This window comes from Trachemys scripta, chromosome 6 (assembly GCF_013100865.1).
Source record: "Trachemys scripta elegans isolate TJP31775 chromosome 6, CAS_Tse_1.0, whole genome shotgun sequence".
NCBI classification, from domain to species: Eukaryota; Metazoa; Chordata; order Testudines; family Emydidae; genus Trachemys; species Trachemys scripta.
In genome coordinates, this window is record NC_048303.1 from 114,614,365 (window position 1) to 114,635,789 (window position 21,425).

Sequence of the window (21,425 nt, forward strand, 5' to 3'; positions counted from 1 at the left end):
GATTCACAGTAAAGCCTTATTTAAAGGTAATCTCTAAGAAGAAAAGGCTTTTCTTAAACAACTGCTTAAAAGAATCCCCAGTTTCCAGTAGAAGTTAATTTAAACTTTAAGATCACTGCTACTAGGTCACCAATTTTTGTGGGTTCTTTGGGTATTTGACAGTTTTTGCTATAAAGTATTTACCATCATCAACCACTGTACAAAACCGTAACATTTTCATTTTACTTTGCATTTAGGTGGTGGTGCACTAATACTTGGACAAGAGCAAGACCAGAGAGGAGAAGGATTCAATCCAGCAGAATCTTTTGTGGGCTCTCTTAGCCAGCTCAACATCTGGGACCATGTCCTATCCCCACAGGAGGTGAATATTTACTTAATAGTTTGGAATCTGAGCAAATGAATGAAAACTTAAACTAGTTTTTAATGCATTTTTGCCTAATGGGCATGATCCAACTCCCACTGAAGTTAATGGGAATCTCATCGGGCATAGCTGTATGTCAACGTATATGGAGTAAGCTTAAAATTGAAGATTTTGGCAGAGCCATTCCTCAATAACCAACTCAATGGGGGAGAGCGAAAGGGAAGGAGAAAACATACACAAAATATATTGTAACCATAGTAGAGCCCTCTACCAGAGAAGGGAGGAAACTCCATAAAATCTACTAGAGAACTTGCTCTGCAGGTCTCATTTACATGGGAAGCACTAAGGGCTTGATCCTGCTTCTGCTGAAGTCATTGACAAAACTGCCATTAACTTCAGTGGCAGATGATCCAAGTCAAAGAACTACAGTGCTAGGCACTATGGAAAACCCCAAGGTCCGTAGATAGAATGGAAGCTGTGAATGCTCAGTACCTCTGACAATCAGGCCACTTTTATTTAGGTACCAAAAATACGGATTTAGGTGCCTGACTTTAAGCCCTGAGGTTCAGAAATGTAGATCCTGCTGTTGGAAAGTAAAGTCTAAGGATCAATGTTCAGCATGAGCTGGGACTCACAGGAACAGATCTCTGGCTGTTTTTCCTCTCAGAAGAAAACAAGTACCTGCTCTTCATCTGATTTCACTTTTTTTAATTTTCTCCATTTTGTTTTTTAAAAAATAATCATAAAATTTAAAGGTAGAAGAGATAAGAAAATAAATCTTTCAATGCAGTGTCTGACCGCCCCTGTTCTGACCGTGTGTTCATGTCTGCTTTACCTTATGCCTTTTCTGCACTTTGTGTGTTGCCGAGGGTTGTAGTCTCATCTTGAATCACAGGGATTTTGGTGCATCACGATAATGTGGATGTGAGTTTGAAGAAGTGCTCATTTCCTGTGCTCGAAGTCTTCACTGCTGTGCCATTCAAGTGGGATTTTCAAAAGCCTCTCAGCCCTGGCCTAACTCCAGTCCCATTGACAGGAATGCAGAACCCCCCCGCACTGACTTCAACAGGAGCAGAGTTAGGCCAATGAAAAGTGCTTTTGAAAATCCTACCCTTCAGTTATGGTATGTCCCATAATCCATGGTCTTAATGCTAAAAAACAGATGTGTAGACCACAACAGGAACACTTGCCAAGTACATTTCCCATAAACTTTTTACCTCTTTTGTTATTAGAGCTTGAAATAGTAAATCATCTTCATTGTCTGTGTTTATTTCAAAGTTATTTTATACACTAGAGCCTTAGCCCACTGAGATTATTTGGTAAGCCTTTTCTTCCTACAAGCCTCTATGAAACGGAACGGAATAACGATGTACAGAATAGGTTCTGTGACAGACCCAGACCGGTTGGGTGCAGGAGTCTGGTCGAAGGAAAACACACTGGACACTGGATGAATAGTTTTCTGTTTCCTGAGTGACCAGGGCAGGGGCTACCCCAGAGCAGTCAGGAAGGTGCTAGAAGCAATTAAATCAGGCAGACTCCATAAAACACCTGGAACCAATTAAGAATGGATTAGAAGCAATCAAGGGAAACAGGCTAATCAGATCACCTGAAGCCCATTTAGAACCAGCTGGGACTAGTTTCAAAGGAAACCCCTTCAGAGAGGCTGGCTGGTAGGAGCTGGGGGTAAGAAGGTGTGTTGTGGGAAGACTGAGAGAAAGACAGTGGGCAGTAAAAGACCCGGGAGAAAAAGCATGGTCAGCTACCAAGGAAGGTGCTAGGAGGGGCCGTTTGGGGAAGTAGCCCAGGAAGGGCCATAGCTCCAGTAGTATAGGAAAACTACCTGTTGCCGTGGCCAATTAGGGTCCCTGGACTGGAACCCAGAGAAGAGGGCAGGCCTGGGTTTCCCCTGACCTCCCCCCCACACCTCTACACAAACAGTCCCTGAGAAGGAAGACAGGGACTAAAGAGGGTTCTTACACCAAACCTGTTGACTGGCGGATGATGAAGGTGGCTCAGTAAGCTGTAACCCTTGCCTCTAGGAGGGGGAGAGGCTACATTGAGGGTCAGAGCAAACCTCTGAGGCAAACCCTAACTGCCTAGAAGCACAGGACATCCCCTCACCCCCGAAGCAAAGCCGGTGCTCTGCCACAGTTGCCAATTGAATAAAAGAGAGGCTAAATAAATTCTTTAAGACATCTTTAGATGTACTCTTAGCTGTCCATCGACATGTTCATCTTCTTCAGGTCAAACCCAGTGATTTTTCATTTTTGCTGTAGTCTGGGTTGGAGTTTTTTTGTTTTGGTTTGTGAGTGAGGTTAACGCTCATAAAAGATGCTGACCTGACAGCAGTGGAAAATGAAGTTCTCTGTACGTCAGTGAGTGGGAAGGTCCCTTCCCCTTCCCCATCCAATATCCTCTTACCTTGCGTCTGCACTAGGGAGATCTCCCCCAAAATTCCAAATGGTTCCAGAACAGTTTGGTGCCCTAGCCTGGTAATTACCATTTTTCAGCAGCCCGTGCTGCAGGAAAGAGTTTTTTGAAGATGCTTCAGTAAAAATAGGTCAGGCTGCTGGTGCCTGGTCCGTGCACCAGCTCCATCCAGTTGTACAATCTTTTATACTTCAGTGTAGATCAGGCCAAGCAGCGGGAAGGGAAGTAAGAGTGGTTTAAATACCTGCCCTCCTCACTGAGGGTGCCAACAAGATGCTAACTGTGACATGTGTTTGTGACATGGACACTTATCTATCAGAAACAGGACAGAGACTAACCACCCATTTCGTGCAGGCCACTGACTTTTTTTTTTTCCCCATCCAGCATGAAATATTCCACAGCTTCCGCACAGATTTGCATGTCTCTTCTCCTAACCAGGCCGATCCCCTTCCAGTCCATCGCTGTGTGCAATGAGAGAGGGGGTTAAACCACACTAACGCTTTCCTCCTTGGGCTGCTCTTCCTTATTCTTCACAATTTTTAATCCAACTTTGCATGTGGCCATAGAAAACATTCCTTTTTACACCAGGGAATTACTAGAGTTGCTCTTCAGCACAGCCATGGAATGCACTAGTTCAGTTATCAACATGTTTTCTTAATTAAACAACCATTTTCCTTCAGAGGGGTACTTCTGCCCTTCATAATAGAGGGATGGAAGCCCTTAATCTTCTTTTACTGCACATTTGTCTTGTGTAGGGCATTTATCACTTTAAACAGCTTCTTGGCTGAGAGCAATGCTTCTGTCTTATGCCAGCTAGGGAGAGCTATAATATACTGAATAGGGCCTTTGCAGTGAGGTTATGGCGTTACAGTTTATATAAGGGCTTTTAGACTCTATTCCAGGAACTATTTTAATTTCTTTTCCTGCAAACCACAGTGAAATCGGTGAAGGCTGATTCCAAGACCTTACTTTCCACTTTCTTCACTCAACTGTCTAATCATCCCAGGTTTTATGTATTTTTTTTAAAAAGCCCATAAATACCCTCACTTTTAAAGAGAGTTAAAAATCTTTCTGTGTGTCCAACAGAACTTTAGCCTCTCTTGCAAGATGATGCACTCAGCGCACTAGGACCATGTTTGGGGTCACTGCTGAATGTCTAACATGACATCCCATGGTCACAAACCTATCTACATTTTTTTCTACTGAACACTTAAGCTCAGGGACTGCATACTGTGCAACCGGGGCTTTTGCCCCAGATCACTTCTGCTTGGTGACTAACGCCCTGTATTTACAATTTTATGGAAAGGAAAGGACACAGAAAATAAATCAATCCTCTGTCCAACATTTACCAGGCATGTACAGGTCACAACAGCAAATGTTAACTTTTTTGAGTGTCCATGTCTCTTGAGGAAAACCACCATTAAACCAACATATATCCTTCTCCCACACTGTACAAGGATGCATGGCTCAGGTCCTGGACACAGGGCTGTATATTTCTACTTGGCCACTGAACTGCGAGGAGAAAATAAATATATAGTATTAGTGTGTTATTAACAGAAATCCATCAGTGAAGAGAACAAAACTTGCAAAAAGAGTTTTCGACACAAATCAGATGACCTCCATTTCATTGTGCGCAGGAAAGCATTGTGATTTCCCCCTTGTATCACCCAGTTGTGGTGTCTAGGTCTTCAAAATATCCATTCAGTCAAAATCTGATATCACACTATCAAATGGAGCCACCTTGCCGCATTCTGCCAAAAGGCAGTTTGCTCAGGTTTGCAATGCACCACTGCAGATGTGGCAATTCTAACATGGTGAGGAGTAAAGGTCTTTTGCATTCCATTGCTGTTCCATAACAAATCTTCCCATCAAAAGCAATCCACTACTAACCTTTTTATGCTGTTTAACTTAACACCGTGAACCACATGTTCCCATTGCTGAGTGATGGTGGGAATGCTAAAGTGCACCATCTGTGCATTCTTTCTATATATCTCTGTTCCATATTTCCTGATGGTCGTAACTATAGTATATGTCTCAAAATACTGTCATGGCTACATCCTCCTCAGAAAAACAATGACTGATTCTCATTAACGAGGTTTAATCTATTGGATATACATTCTGGTTATGATTTCGTTATTGTCTCATGGTGTGATTGAGTTATGGTACATGACTTTTCTGCCCTCAGGTACAAATGCTTGGAACTGGAAAATCTGACATTTCCATGGGAAAGTCTGACATTTCAAAATTAGTTTTCATTCCACATCAGAAAGAAATACTGCAGTTTCCCATAATTTTGATGCAGAATGCTCAAAATGTTACGTGTTGATACTGTCAGAACATAATGTATTGTAAAATATTAAATATAGTGAACATAATATAATATAAAATGTAATCATAAATGTAATAAGATCAGTATGTTAATAGAATCTGAAAGTCTAAACAAAATGTTTCAAAAGGAGAAAAACCAAAATATTTTTAATCTTGTCAAAATTAAATGAGAAAGTCAAAATGATTTGACATTTTTCCATTGAAAATTTTACATGTTCCGACAAAAGATTGCAATTTTGACTAAACTGCATTTTTGTATGGAAAACTATTCCATCAAAAAATTTTCATCCAACTTGGGCTATCTAGCCATCCATTAATCTAACAACATAGCAGTTCCTTTATCCTGTCCTCACGCATCCCAATTTCACATCCAGTGCTCACTAATGGGGCCCAATCCTATTTCTAGTTAATTCCCATTAACTGTGGTGTCTGCAAAATCTAGATTATCATGTTTTGCAAAGTCACAGCCTGGTTTATTTAAGGAATTCAGAAAACTTGTATCCTGGAAACAAGTAATTGTTTTTTTTTGAAGCTTCATGTTGTGTTTTCTGTCCTTAAAATTAGGTATCAAGAAATAAAACTATTTCAGGACCATCACTCTTCAAAATTCATATTCCATTGTTTCTAATGGTAAAAGTTTCCCTTTACAAATACTTGAGAATCTGCTCAGATTCTTTTCCCTCATCTGTTTTTAACCTGTGGGGTAAATACACTGTTCTGCTACATAGACATACATAGAGGTGTTTAAATGAGCATGTTTCCTACATCACCTGTAGGACAATACTCTTCTGTCAGATCCACCCCATAGTAAATTGCTACAGTGTTCCACCATCGCACTGGTGACAATAGGTGATCCAGACAAATAAGAAGAGCCGAATACCTATGAGCTTGCTCAAAAAGCCAATTAAAGTCACGGAAAGACTCTGACTGACTCAATGGGCTTTGAATCAGATGCTAGGTTCAGTACTGCAGATGTGAGAGGTGTTCTTTTCTTACAAAGCTGTCTGGTAGTTAGCAAACTGTCTAACCATGTGTTTTGAACCTTAGGTAAAATCCCTGGCTACTTCCTGTCCAGAAGAACTGCAAAAAGGAAATGTATTGGCCTGGCCGGATTTCCTGCCGGGGGTTGTTGGAAGAGTGAAGATAGATTACAGGAGCATGTTTTGTGCTGGTTAGAACTTTATCTCGTACAAGTGTTTTTGTTCCGAATAATAACACAGTAATACTTTTTATAAGGTTAAATGTGCTATATTGTGACCCCTGTCCTACTAGCCTTGAATAAATTATTTTGATAATTTAAGGGTTGGAACATTCAGTCTTCATTCCTAAAATTCCAGTGTTTTATAACAAAAGTTCATTGGAATCTCAAACAGAGAATTATGGCTTCCTGTATTGAGATGTCGAAAGAGTGATGATTGATGATATTGGATCAAATGGAGGATTTTTCCACTTATTCATGCTCACAATAGTTTGAATATATTATCGTACCTTTTTGTTTCCTCCTTTTGCTTGGAAATATCTTTTGGTTCATATATGTTGATGTAGTGAAGCTCTTTGAATCTGGAAAGAATGTATACATTTTATAGTATAACACTTTCCATTAATATCATTCCTAGATATTACAGTATCACAGATACTTAAATAACAAATACATTTGTTTTGATTCGAGGCTAACTCTGTTGTGTGTGTGTTTTGTCCTCAGATTGCCAATCCTTAGAAGGATCCATACCTCATCTGCGGGCCTCATCGACCGATTTAAAGCCAGGGTCAAAAGTGAGCCTTTCCTGTGATCCAGGCTTCCAAATAGTGGGGAACTCTGTCCAGCACTGTCTAAATTTGGGACAATGGACTCGACCTCTTCCCCGCTGTGAAAGTGAGTAGATTGTGTTAGCATAGCATCTGCAGGCTGCTATATCAGTCACGAGCCACGCTTAGGAAATCTTGGCTTCTGTTTGGATGCAATTAAAACAAAGACTTCTGAGAATGTAACACAGACCTGATGATTTATCCAACATCTCACAGTTTGCCAAATCTTGCCCCTTAGATCATAAGCAAATTTGGAAAAAAGCTTAAAAAATCAACTGTATCTGACTTTCTTTTTTTTTTTCAGCAATGGTGAGACTGAGGCGGCCATGTGGCAAAATTCTGCTCCTGCTACATCTGATTTCATAGTATTTGGGGAGGTGGTGTGGTGCGGTGCAGTAGATAGGGCATTGGACTGGTACTCAGTAGTGTGGGTTTGATTCCCAGCCCTGTCACTGACTTACTGTGTGACCTCGATTTCTCCATCTGTAAAATGGGGATAATTATACTTCCTTTCTTTGTAAAATACTTAGAGATCTATGGATGAAAAGTGCAATATAGGCCTGATCCAAAGCCTATAGTAGTCCATAAGGATCTTTCCACTGACTTCAGTGAGCTTTGAATCAGGCTCTATGAGGGCTGGGTTTTTACTATTAGCTTGATCCACTGGGAGTCTTCCCTTCCTTACTGCTGTCAAAGGCTTGTGTCCTCTTCCCCTGACATTCATCCTTTGGTATTATCATTCATGAAATTGACAGTAGTTCTATCTAACTGTGGTAGTTACATGGCCTCCGTTATCATGCTATCAAGCATCTCGCAATCTGTGGTGTTTTTATCCTCACAATATCCCTGTAAAAGCTAAATTTTAAGGGCCAAAGTCATCCCCGATATAGCTTCTTTGACTTCAGTGGAGCTACACCAGGCATGTATTTGGCTCTGAGATTTCTTCATGAGTTGAATCTTGTGCTAACCGCACTGGCGACAAGAGGTAGTTCATGGAATGTGTCTGATCGGCTAACAAGTTTTTACTCTCCTTGCCTGTGGTGTGTAGGAATCAGCTGTGGAGTGCCTCCACCTTTAGAAAATGGATTTTATTCTGCTGAGGACTTCTTTGCGGGTAGCACAGTTACCTACTGGTGCAATAATGGCTATTATTTGTTGGGGGATTCAAGGATGTTCTGCACTGACAATGGAAGCTGGAATGGCATCTCGCCGTCTTGCCTTGGTGAGATATGTCACTTATCGTGTCTGTATTATTGATGTTACAGGCTAAACCCTGCTCCTCTTCCTCTCCCAAAACTCCCATTGACTCCATTGGGAGTTGGATATTGGTAAGACTTGCAAGATAGGGCCCCATGTGGTTTACATTTGAATTGTGTTTATTTTATTTTAATGTTTGTAGTGCTCATCTCACAGACTAGGCTCATTAAGTCATCAAAGAACATGAAGTCCATGTTAAAAGCAAAGCCAGAGCTCTTCCAGTCCAACATAAGCTCCCTCTATGCATGACCTCCATTGCATAGCACAGCCTCCAACAGACTCCTTTACCATCTCCAAACTGATCTCACCCCATCTGTTGTTCTACCCTCTCACTATTCTCTCCCTCACAGAAAAAGCCTGTGAAAACAGATCCATTTTATAACAGGTCCTAAGTTCACCATATCTGGGCCCTGCCAAACCTTGCATGGTTTCTGAAGGGCTCGGAACCCAAGTCATAGGATGTTAGAAGCCAAGACCTTGCACTACATGCCAAGGGTCTGAATCTCCACTGACTGGCACATTGTGTAGTCATTTACACGGGTGAAAAGTGAGAGTGCATTGGGTGGGGAAACCAGCGTGCCTGATTCCTCATTGCCCTGCACCTTATGCAGTCATTTACACCAGTTTAAAGTGGATGTAAAATGTGACAAGATCAGAATAGTAATGATTTATGTGCCCATTGCTGTAGTGTAAATTTACGTGCCCACTGCTATAGTGTAAAAGGTGCAGCGTGTTGGAGGATCAGTCCCTACCATTCTGATTTGATAGCATTTTATATCCACTTTGAGCTTTCTTGACACAGGTATAAGTTGGTTACAGTGCGTGCAAGGCAGTTGGGAATTAGACTCCCCGTATGTTTTATCTCTTAGGATTTTTCATCGCCATGCACCAATGTGAAAAACCTTTTCCGTTTAGAATTATTGTTTGTATTGGATTGTTTGGTTAAATGGTTGAGAATAAGTACACACTTCTAAAGAGTAGACAGCCCTACTTTTGTTTGTTTGTTGCCCCGTCACTCTGCATTGTTTGCAGAGACTTGGATAAATGCTTTGCTGACAATAACCATAGCAATGTGTTTGCATTTATGGAGCCCATGCAACAACTGTTCTGTTGAGTAGTTCTTAATGAAGAATTTTCCTGCCCCAAAAGGGGTCTGGTTTATATAAGGAATAATCGCTGATGCTGGGGATTTTTCAGTGAGATAGTTTTGAACCGTTCCCTACAATATGTAACTTGTATACATACCAAGCATGTTTCTCCACAGTAGAAAGCCAGTGATTAGAATATGAAATGAAACAAACTGGGGCAGAGACTGTCTCTTTTTTTGGATTGTTGGTACAGCACCTAGCATAATGGGGCTTAGATCTTTGATAGAGGTTCTTAGGCACTATCATCATTCATAGAATATCAGGGTTGGAAGGGATCTCAGGAGGTCATCTAGTCCAACCCCCTGCTCAAAGCAGGACCAATCCCCAGACAGATTTTTACCCCCGTTCCCTAAATGGCCCCCTCCAGGATTGAGCTCACAACCCTGGGTTTAGCAGGCCAATGCTCAAACCACTGAGCTATCCTTCCCCCCCGCCCCATAATTCACATAATTAATAATAGTAATTATAGATTTCTACCTCATTTTAACCTTTCCGATATCAGACAGCTCCAAAAATCTTAGCAGGCTTCTAATGCAGTAAGAGTTTATTCAGCACAGAAAGGAATGTCTCTGTTTTATGGTCAAAGTGCTTACCTTGTGACCTAAGCACTCATGTATCCCATTTTACGGATGAGAAAGCTGAGACATAAAGAGGGATTAGAGTAGATTTTAGAGTGAGACAGTCCTCACTCCTATCCTTTTGCCCAAACCATTAGGGTACACCCTCTCTAAGTATGAACTAAAACACCTATTCATTTGCCTTCCTGGAAACAAAATAATTGGCATAATAGGACATTTCCTGGACTCAGTGGGAGTATTCCCTGAGTGTGGAGTAACAGACTGTGTCCAGTTTCCCCTCATGTTGGCAATCTTTTATTTTATGCTAAATTAACTGTTTGTATAAATATTCCATTTTATTATTCTATGTTTATTTCCACCGTTAAAATGCATCAGAGAAGTGATTCAGTTAATGGTGGGTTTTTTAAATGATTCTGCCAGACATTTCGAGTGATGTAAATTGAAAACAATGTTCATTACAAATACTACCCTCGGGACATTTATTTTTTTTTGCAGATGTCGATGAATGTGCTGTTGGATCAGATTGCGATGAGCATGCTTCTTGCCTTAATACAAATGGGTCCTACGTATGTACTTGCATCCTTCCTCATACAGGCGATGGCAAAAAATGTGCAGGTAATGAGATCAAATTTTCAACGACCTGGGGATGGGAAAGGAGACCTACTCTCGCTTTATAGATTAAGTGCCTCTTTGTGATAAAGGGATAGTGGGTAAAAAAAAAAAAAAAATTCTTTCTTGTAACTTGAGCACATTTACTTTAGAAATCACGAGACCATAAACTTGGATCCCCACGTTGCCATTTTTATAGCATCATGCTTCAAAGTAGACCTGCACTTTCAAATGCACAAAGAAATACATAAAATGTAGATGCCTAAATATGGATCGGGGTGCCTAACGTTAGGCACTGAAGTTTGAAAATTTTGACCTAAGTAACTTGCTACGGTCAAATGCCAGCGCAGTGGTAGATTTGGAAATGACATGACTCGCAGTCCAGTGCCCTATATGTCTGGACCACACTGTCTCCTGTGGAGGGAAAAAATGAGTTTGGAACTGGTTAATGCAAGAAGTCCCAATGCAAGAAGGCTCAACTGCACTGAAATCAATTCAGTTGCACAAGCTTATAGTGGACCCAGATTACATCAGGAACAGAGAAAAGCTGAGGAGATTCTTAAAAATGCATATACCATATATACTCGTTCATAAGCCGAATTTTCTTAGTAAAAAAGGGAAGCACCATGAGAAGGGGGTCGACTTATGAACGGGTATAGAGAGGGAGAGGTGGGACACAGCCCCTCCCCCCAACAGAGGCAGCACAGCCAGCAGAGACAGAAGGGAAGAGGCCGGGCCAGAGTCTCTCCACTTCTGGCCATGCTGCTCTTCCCCCAGCCTCCGTAGCAGCTGCAGCTCCGGGACTGGCAGGCTGCAGCCGTGCTGCTTGGCCCCGCCCCCCAGAGCAGGCTGTGGCCGCACCACCGGAGCACGCTGCAGCCGTGCCGCCCGGCCCAGCCCACTGGAACATGCTGCGGCCACACCACCCAGTCTGGCCCGCCGGAGCAGCTCCAGCCAGGCCAGAGACATCCTCCCCTGGCCCCCCCCCAGATAAGGTGGGAAGGGATGGGATGGGGAGAGTGTGGGGGTCCTGGGCTAGGGGTGGAGTCACTCCCCTGACCTCCTGCTTCTCCCCCCAAAAAAATTTCCCCACCAGTTGCTGTCCCAGCCCGTCAGGGTAAGCAGCTGGCACGCTGGGACACTTTGTTTACTTAGGTTTACCTCCGTGCCTTCAGACGCGAGGTAAACAAACCATCTCGGCCCACCAGCGGCTTATCCTGATGGCCCCTGAGCCAGAGTTTGCTGACGCCTGAATTATAGGGTCGGCTTATGAATGGGTCATAAAAATTTTCCATTTTTACTTAGCCATCTTGGGGAGGTCGGCTTATAAATGAACCGGCTTATGATCCAGTATATACGGTAGATATTTTTCCCCGTTCCTTTATGTCTCATTTTCACAAAATGCCTAGACAAATGTCACTCAACTTGTTTGTAAGCACTCGTGTTTAGTGATGCTGCACTGCCTGTTATTAGTACGCACTCTTCATGGTACGTCTGCTTTCACAGAACCAGTAAAATGCAAGAATCCCGGAAATCCAGAACATGGTCATTCTTATGGTGACAATTACACTGTTGGTAGTGAAGTTACTTTTTCCTGCGAAGAGGGTTTCAAGTTGATAGGAGCAACTAGAGTCACATGTTTGCAGTCTGGAGGATGGAGCCACCTGATACCATATTGTGAAGGTATTGTCTTGGGGGGCTCCTGTGTGTTTACTAAAAGGAAATTCAACAGTTGGTGTTACAGCACAGTGAAGGAAAAGAAGGAATCGGAATGGCTTTCTGTGTAGAGATGGATGGATCACCAGAAAAATCACTTCACATCAGGCTTATCTATAGGGCACAGTCCCAATTATTCACCTCCAGTTCATCAAACTTTTGGTGAACTGAAGGCAGGTGGTGTCCCCAGAAGCAATGTGTCACTTTCTGCTTAACAACGACAACAATACACTTATACCGCAAACGTCCATAGCGTTGAATATTCATGGCCACATTGTATGGTTTTATTCCAGGCGTCTGAAAGCTCCCCGGGGTTATTACTAATCCAGTGCAGCCAGGATCATTGCAGAAGACTGTGTGGCTGCTACTAGTCTGTGGCTGGCCAATGTCCCCAGCTGACCTCAAGTCTGATCTAGGGCTTGATGTGCAGAGACTGTATCTCCACGGTGGGCTATATGTCCAAAAAGTGCCAGCCGGCAGTGACTGATGATGACTTCAGTCCTCTCAAGGGCAGTTCTCAGTGATACATCCCTATTATTATTATTATTATTATTATTATCAGTAGTTGCCACTGGCAATGCATATGAAATACCTCCATCCTCCGGATGTCTTGTTTAAGCAATATCCATGTTTCAGATCCATATAAGAGGATCAGAAGTATGGAGGTTTGATAAATCCGTACTTTATATATAATTTCGCCTTCTTTTGGCTCCAGACACTATGCAGGTCCTTCATGGCTGAGGCTACTAAACTGATTCTTCTTAGCATGTCCATCAATCCATGACAATTTTACTGCCTCAATAGATGAAATCATCCACTACTTACAGTGTTTGTCTGGCAGCACAGATGTCTTGTATCACAACTTTTGCACCGATACTCTGAATTTTTGTTTTTACCCAAGAAATCTTTAGTCCACGGGCAGCTGCACTGAGCTGGAAGCTCTCTTGTGCATCTTTAAGGTCATCTGCATCCTGGTCGAAGAGGGTGACATTATCTGCATAGTCCAAGTTGGTAAAAGAAGTTGAATCGGCAATTACACTGGTATTTGCAGAGACATGTTCAAAGAGCCAACCTGCTGCGCGGCAGAATAGGCCTGGGGTGAGGACACAGCCCTGCTTCATCCCAGATCTAGTGTAAAACCTGTCGAACCTATGGGTCTCCCATCACATCCATGTGCCATAGTCATTATGTAGGTCTTAAATTAACTTCAGGGGGCTATCAGGAATGCCACTAGGGCCTTCCACCGGGCAGCTCTATCAACAGAATCGAAGGCTGCTTTTAGATCTACATATGCTGCTGTCAAAGGACAATTGAATTTGCGATGGATCTCAGATAAAAGATGAAGAGCAAGTATAGCGTTCATTGTAGATCGTCCAGCAGTGAAACCCAATTGCTCGGGGCAACGGCATTTCACAAGAAGAGGCTGGGACTGGGCAAATAGGACAAGTGTAAAAACTTTTTTGGGAACAGAAAGCAGAGTTATTGGCGTGTAGTGACAGCACTCAGTGCACGGGCCTTGCCCCAGTGCGGGGATGATCCTTTCCATCCACTCTGCTGGCATCTTTCCAGTAATCAAAGCCCAGACAAAAGATTGGTATAATGCTACACTTACGGACTCTGTGGTACAGCTGAGGAGTTCAGGTGTTATGCCATCAGGTCCAGCAGCATGCCCACTTCCCAGTTTCTTTATGGCAGAGTGGACCTCTTCCATAGTAGATACATCTACCCAGGTTTCAGGGTCAGGGTTTGCATCTACTACTAACACACCCACATGTTACTACTAACACATCTAGATCTGGGCATGAAGTCGCTTCAGGATGGTTAAGTGCCTTACCTTAGTCCATCCTGTGCTTTGCTGCACATTGGGCTACCCACATTTGCCATCCTTGCCTGTCAACTGCCCTTCTCTCCACATCTTCCCATTTCATGTTGAGGTGCTTGGTGTAATTCAGAACTGTTTGTTTCCATATTATTCGCTGTCTTCCTCTCTTTCCTCTTGTGTTTTCTGGTTTCCATTCAAGGTCAGTATTTGGTAAGTGTTCTTTTTCCATTCTCAGCACATGTCCCAGCCACTGATGTCTTCTTTTATAGATTATTTGTGAGAGGGTGCCTTGTCCAGTAATTTTTCTGACTTCTTCATTCATCTTCCTATCTCTATATGTTATTCTCAATATTCTTCTCAGACATTTGTGATGAAATGTATCCAGCTTTTGCATATTTTTCTTGGTAAGTTACCATGTCTCACTGCTATATGTTGTGATGGCGATAACAATTGCTTTGTACATGTTCAGTTTTGTCTTGAGGGAGATGTTTTTGAGTCACCAGATGTTTTTGAGTCTTCCAAATGCAGCGTTTGCCTTCCTGATTCTTCTTATTATTTCCTCGGAATTGGTACCATCTTAGCTGATGGTATTTCCAAGATACGTAAAATTGTCCACCTTCTCTTCAATTTTGATTTCTGTCCCTGTAAGCCCTATTAACACGACTTTACATTTCTTTGCATTGTATCTCAAACCTATCTTCTCCATTACTTTTTACTTGGTTTGTGTATTTCTGTAGTTAGTTGGCATCTTCATTGATAAGAGTGACGTCGTCAGCAAAGTCTAGATCAAGTAGCCTGGAATTGTTCCATTGTAGGCCATATGTATCACCGTCACATTGTTTTAATCCATAGTCGATGACTAGCATAAACCAAAAAGGAGACAGGACGCACCCCTGCCTTACACCTGTCTTGATGCTGAATGGCTTACTCCATCCATTTTCCATTTTAATGCAGCATTTTGAGTTGGCGTAGAATGCCTTCATAACATTGATTAATTTTGTTGAAATTCCATATTGTGCCACAATTTTCCACATTGTTTCTCTGTTTATGGTATCAAATGCCTTTTGAAAGTCCACAAAATTGATGGCAAGCCTGCCTTGTGTTCTCAGTAATCCGTCTCTGGGTGAAAATAGCATCTGTTCACAATCTCCCTTGTCTAAATCCAGATTGTTGTTCACATAGGATGGTATCCATCTTTCCTTTCATCCTGTTAAGGAGGACTGCTGCTAATACTTTTCCTGTGACAGATAGAAGTGTTAGTCCCCTCCAATTTGAGCAATTGTTTAGATCACCTTTCTTTGGTAACTTGATTATGATACCGAGGCTCCATTCTTCCCGCACTGTCTCCTCCGTCCATATTTTATTGCACAGCAAATAGATGACTGATTCCACGTCTTCGCCTCCATATTTAAGCATCTCAGGATGAATGCCATCCAAACCAGGTGCCTGGTTGTTTTTCAGCTTCTGCAATGCTTTTTTTACTTCTTCAATTTTTACCTCAATACATCTATATCTAGAGCTAATGGTTTATTATTGTTAAATTCCAGTCTTGTAATTGGTTCTGGTTGGTTTAGCACTTCTTTGAAGTGTTCCACCCATCTATTTTCTTGTTCCTCCTGTGTTTTCAAAATTTCTCCTTGTTTCCTTTTCACTGGGACACTTCTGAATTTTGATCCATATCCTGTTAACTGTTTCAGGATCGTGTAGACTGTTCTTGCGTCGTTTCTTTCCCCTGCTTCTTCAGCTTCACTAGCCTTACTTTCTATCCAATTTCGCTTATCTTTTTTGCTTTGTTTCTTTACTGCTTTGTCAAGGTTCCTGTGGGTGTGTTTTATTCCTTCAGTCGCATGTTGTAGTACTAGAGCCTTTTGTTTTCTTCTTTTGTCTATAATTTTCCATGTTTCTTCTGAGTATTCTTTCTGTCTTTGCAGGACTTTTTCCTGGGTTGAGCATGTTTTACTATCAGATTTATTTGTCAGCCTAAACTCCGCCCAAAGTCCAATTTTGGATCAAAGTTATTGAATAGCTTTGAATGCAGGTTGTAATTTATTAGATCTTATTCCCTCATGCCAAGCTCTCAAAATAAGCTTCACAGTCCCCTTTTGCTCTCACCTGAAAAATAACTGGTAAACATTTACATGCAGTGTTGTCATGGCACCCTCTGGCCTCAGATTTCTTTGGCAAAATTTGAAATGTCTCATCAGATAGCCAGTGGCATCACTCATAGCATTTCCATTTTGGAATGACAGCTACGCTTCTCAGATGACTGTACTTATGGCTGTCCAAGTTTATTCTACATTATCCAAGAGAGCGCCACATGCATTGAATTCGTTATGCAAGTGCTGAATTTTCAGGGATGCTTTGTGCCTACTGTGTCATAACGAGTTCGCTCTTTTGTTGAAATGGGGGGTAATTGCCATTTTAGCAACCAGGAGATAATGGTCAGTAGTTGCCAAAGCTTCTGTACCTCTGTAAATCCAATATGACCTTGCTGTACTACGATTTTGGACCAATATATGATCCAGTTCCTTCTTCATCCAGCCATCGTTGGATATCCAATGGATATCCAAGTGCTTGAACCAACTGCCAGTGATGGTCATATTATGTACCATTCCCCCTATGCTTCCAAATCCCTAAGAGCTGGGTACTTTTTCTGAAATGTTGTTTTGTAAAAGGATATTGTCAAATTAAATTTGATGCAAAATTTAAAATAAAATAAAAAATCCAGTGGAATCGGCTGTCTTTCTGTGATGGGTTGGATCACAGAAAACCCCCTGAGGGTTGCCAACTGATGTGCCAAGACTACGTCTGCCCCTGCTTTCTTGCCTGGCAGCTTGGGACTTCAGTGTCCTGCCTGGTTTGAGCCAGACCCACTAGCCTGCTGCAAACCCAGACCCTGGTCTGAACCACGTCCCCTAACAGCTGTAGGCTTAAACCGAAAGCAGCTTAAGAAGTGTTCCTGTCTTTAACACTCAGATGTCCAACTCCTAATGGGGTCCAAACCCCAAATAAATCAATTTTACTCTGTATAAAGCTTATACAGGGTAAACTCATAAATTGTTCTCCCTCTATAACACTGATAAAGAGATATGCACAGCTGTTTTCCCTTCCCCCCCCCCAGGTATTAATACATACTCTGGGTTAATTAATAAGTAAAAAGTGATTTTATTAAGTACAGAAAGTAGGATTTAAGTGGTTCCAAGTAGTAACAGGCAGAAAAAAGTAAATTACCAAATAAAATAAAATAAAACATGCAAGTCTATGCCTAATACAGTAAGAAGACTGAATACAGATAAAACCTCACCCTCAGAGGTGTTCCAGTAAGCTTCCTTTTACAGACTAGTCTCCTTCTAGTCTGGGTCCAGCAATCACTCACACCCCCTGTAGTTACTGTCCTTTGTTCCAGTTTCTTTCAGGTATCCTTGGGGATGGAGAGGCTATCTCTTGAGCCAGCTGAAGACAAAATGGAAGGGTCTTCCAGGGGTTTAAATAGACCTTTTCTTATAGACCTCCTCTCTCCTATGCAAAGTCCAGCTCCAAGATGGAGTTTTGGAGTCACATGGGCAAGTCACATGTCCCTGCATGACTCAGAACTTACAGCTAGCAGCCATGGTTCACATGCTGCCTTGAACATCCTCAAGTAGACTTCTTATGTGGATTGGAGCCTTCCAAGATCCATTGTCCATTAAGGGCTTCTTGATTGGGCATTTAACTTGTACATTCCTTTCTTAAGAAGCTGACCAAATGCTTTACTAAGGAGATTTAGAAATCAAGCAAGTACACACCAATATTCATAACTTCGAACACAAAAATCAGACTTGCATACAAATAGGAGGAGTAGATTCAGCAGATCATAACCTTTACAGAAATATGTTACATGGCATATGTAGCATAAAACATATTCCAGTTATGTCATATATACATTCATAAGCATATTCTCATAAAGCATTATGGGGTGCAACATCATAATTCCCCTGCAGTGCTTTTAACCCCCGAACACTGTAGCACCGTAAACCACAGCATGAAACTAACTATAAACAAAGGTGAAACCGACTTCATTGATTTTCATTGTCCAAGCTGAGAAATGTACAAAACTCAAAGAGCATAAATAGTGACGAGTAGATTAGACAGTCTAAAATTCTCTCACCTGTTATACTAGACTGTGATATTAGTAAAATAAGTAAAGGAATATGTTTGGTTTTGCAGTGTCATTGTTAAGGGATCATGCCCCTTAACAAAAAAGATTTACCTTTTAAAAATAATTTATCTAGAACAGCTGTTTCATAGACATGAAGGCCCCAATTCAGCAAAGCATGTGAGCATGTATTAACTTTAAGCAGCTGATTAGTTCCATCCTTATTTGGCAGAGCATGCATTTGAAGTTAAGCACATGTGTAAGCATTTTGCTTAATAGAGACAAAGTGCTTTTCTGATTTGGTCCCCAAACTGCTGCCTGTGCTATTGCCGGTAACCCTGCTTTCACAAAGCACTAGTGTGCAAAAGCAGACGCTCTGGACAGTAGCACGTAGCAAGGTTCTATTTTAGGCAATGAAGCATCTGCTTGCCTAGATGATATCTTTTCCTAGGATGACAAAGGTCCTCTCAGCTTCTTGTTCATGAATTAGGAGAAAAGCATGACATGAAAGCAAACAAGATGTTTCCAATAATTAACTAATGAAGCTATAGCAAAATCAATTACTCCTGGAAGAGCAAATCCTGCTTCCCTGACTCAGGCAAGTCCCTACTCTGTCCTCATTGCAAGTACTTGTGTGAGTAAGGCCAATGGGATTCAGCCCTAGTAGGCATTTCCACAGAAAATGGAATTTTCTTGTCTGCATCTTGGACCTGTGCTGTCTAAACAATTATTTTTGATGTTCTCTCTTTAAAGCTGTATCCTGTGGTAGTCCAGTTATTCCAGAAAATGGTGCCATTGAGGGCTCAAATTTTACTTATGGCAAGAAGGTTTTGTACAGGTAGGAGAGTCGTTGTGTTTGGAGCAGTACTGTACTCAGAATCTGGAAGCAAATGAGAAAAACAACAACTGGATTTAATAAGAGAGTAATTGACTCCACAAAATGTGGAGGAAAGTAATGGAACAATGAACAGAATCCACCCCAAAACTCACCCATTAATCCTTTCCTGGGGTTCACAACTTATACAATACTAGGTTGCATTTATTTTAATACACAGAGTAGAAAATGAATATTGCGGAGTACTGTATCTGGACAATCATTCTGTAGTTAGTATATAATGTTTTACTTATTCCACATAGTGGGCTGTGTATTAACAAAGCCCCTGAAATAATGCTAGTATTGTATAGTGGGCCTATTACTCTCTCCCCATTCATCACCCCAGAAACCCAGGTACCCCAATATCATCCTGTATTATTATTTGTATATGTATTGAGGTAGCACCTGTGAGCCCTAGTCACAGATCTAGACCTCATTGCTCTAGGTGCAGTACAAACACAGAACAAAAATAGGGCCCTACCTCAAAGTGCTTATTGTCTAAGTGTAAGACGAAAATCAACAGGTGGATACAGACAAACAGATGGGAGAGCAAGAGGAAACAATGAGACAATACTAGCCAGCATGGTAGGCTGTGGTCTCAGCACACTAGCTGCCTAATGATTGCCAAGTATTTTGTAGGCATCATGTCAAGGAAGAGTTTAAGAGGTCTTTGAATGGCCAGGATATCACCAAAGTCACTGCAGAGTAGGAAATGTTATGTTTTTAATGGTGTTCACTGTGCACACTGTAAAAGACCACATAAATACTAACCAGGCCTGTGGAATAGTCCCTTTTGCTTTGCAAATCTGGGTACAAAACCAACATTTTTTGTGAAAATTTGGCAAATTGGGCCCAGAAAAATTTTTCCTATTTTCTCCGAGAAACAGCTTTTTTTAGTGAAATCTCTTTGGCATTTGGCTCAAATACTAGTCCATCCATACTGTCTCCTGGGATATGGAGTATAACTCCATCCTTCCACCCACTGGCCAGAACGATGGTGAAGGGACTTGAGGACACATCCACAACATAGGGGCTAGTTAAAGACTGAAGCCACAATGTCCCTCTGTGTTTTTGTCCTTTGCATTCTATTCAGGTATGAGCCTACAAGACCTAACAGACCTAGGATCAATGTTTCAAAAGAGGCTAGGCAACTTAGGAGTCTAAGTCCTATTTTGAAAAATGAGCTGAGCACTTCAGAGCCTAAGTCTCATTGGAAACGTATGGGACTTAGGTGCCTCAGTGTCTCAGTCACTTTTGTAAATGGGACTTGGGCTCATAAATCACTTAGGTGCTTTTGAAAATGTGATCCCTAGGAATCACATAGATTTTTACTGGGATGAGGGAGCGTTTCCTTAGCTAATCCTGTGCACTTAGTAATATATATGGGTGGGAGGGAGGAAAGGGATGCTTGGGGAGAATCCAATAAAAACAAGATGTCTGTATTTTATAGTGATTTTCTTCTTTTAATGCAGATGTAACAAAGGATACAATCTGATGGGTGAAAAGGAAACATCATGCCTTGCTAGTGGTGCTTGGAATCATGCTCCTCCTGCCTGTGAAATAGTAACATGTCCGAGCCCACAGGACATAAACAATGGAAAATACACACTGAGTGGCATCACATACCTTTCTACTGCATCATATACATGTAACAGTGGATACAGGTAAAAGCTGTAGAGTCAAGTCACGGGCACTCTTAAGTGCTGTGAAGATGCTGATGAAACATAAAGACTTGCTGGAATGGTTAATTCATGTCTGACGTAGAGAGTGTCAGAGGAACACAATAGATTTAAGGATTTTTTTCATCTTTGAGGTACTTTCTGTGTTTCACACAAAATGCCAACACTTGTGGGAAGCTCATGTAGCATCAGTCATCTTATTAATGTTTAATTCATTCTCTTTATCACCAAGCTGTAAAGCACATTTCAAACATATGGAAATTAACCCAATATCAGAACCATATTTAAAAGTTCTTCTTTACACTTGAAAGGCTGCAGTACACTTAATTAGCTTTTAATGTTTATGCAAAATTATTTTTATTATTACTTTGCATTGATCTTTAAATGCCAGCTAGAAATGGTCTTCTGTAAATTAAAGTGACCATTCTAGCCATTCTAATGAATGAATAAAATCCGTAAAATAGTGATTCATTTTAAGCGTGGGTTTTTATTTTACATTTGTGGACTGAGTCTGGTGTAAACAGATTTTTAGCAGACAATTAAAAATGAATAAACCCCATTATATTAAAAGAAATAGCTTTAATCATGTTACCTACTGTGCAAATTAAAAAATCCTTAACATTATCTATATCTGTTGCAAACACACACCTATACTGACATAGATACATACTCTGGGCCTAAT

At 41.4% G+C, this 21,425-nt stretch overlaps 1 protein-coding gene across 1 annotated transcript in view; it reads left to right on the forward strand.

Annotated features, from left to right (window-relative positions):
- Positions 1–21,425, forward strand: part of SVEP1 (sushi, von Willebrand factor type A, EGF and pentraxin domain containing 1) — a 172,050-nt gene that overhangs the window by 102,059 nt on the left and 48,566 nt on the right. The window contains exons 28-35 of the mRNA XM_034774932.1: positions 237–361; positions 6,167–6,290; positions 6,822–6,992; positions 7,974–8,147; positions 10,404–10,523; positions 12,024–12,200; positions 18,944–19,028; positions 20,537–20,728. Coding sequence (XP_034630823.1) covers positions 237–361; positions 6,167–6,290; positions 6,822–6,992; positions 7,974–8,147; positions 10,404–10,523; positions 12,024–12,200; positions 18,944–19,028; positions 20,537–20,728 — 1,168 coding nt within the window. The remainder of the gene's footprint in view (positions 1–236; positions 362–6,166; positions 6,291–6,821; positions 6,993–7,973; positions 8,148–10,403; positions 10,524–12,023; positions 12,201–18,943; positions 19,029–20,536; positions 20,729–21,425) is intronic.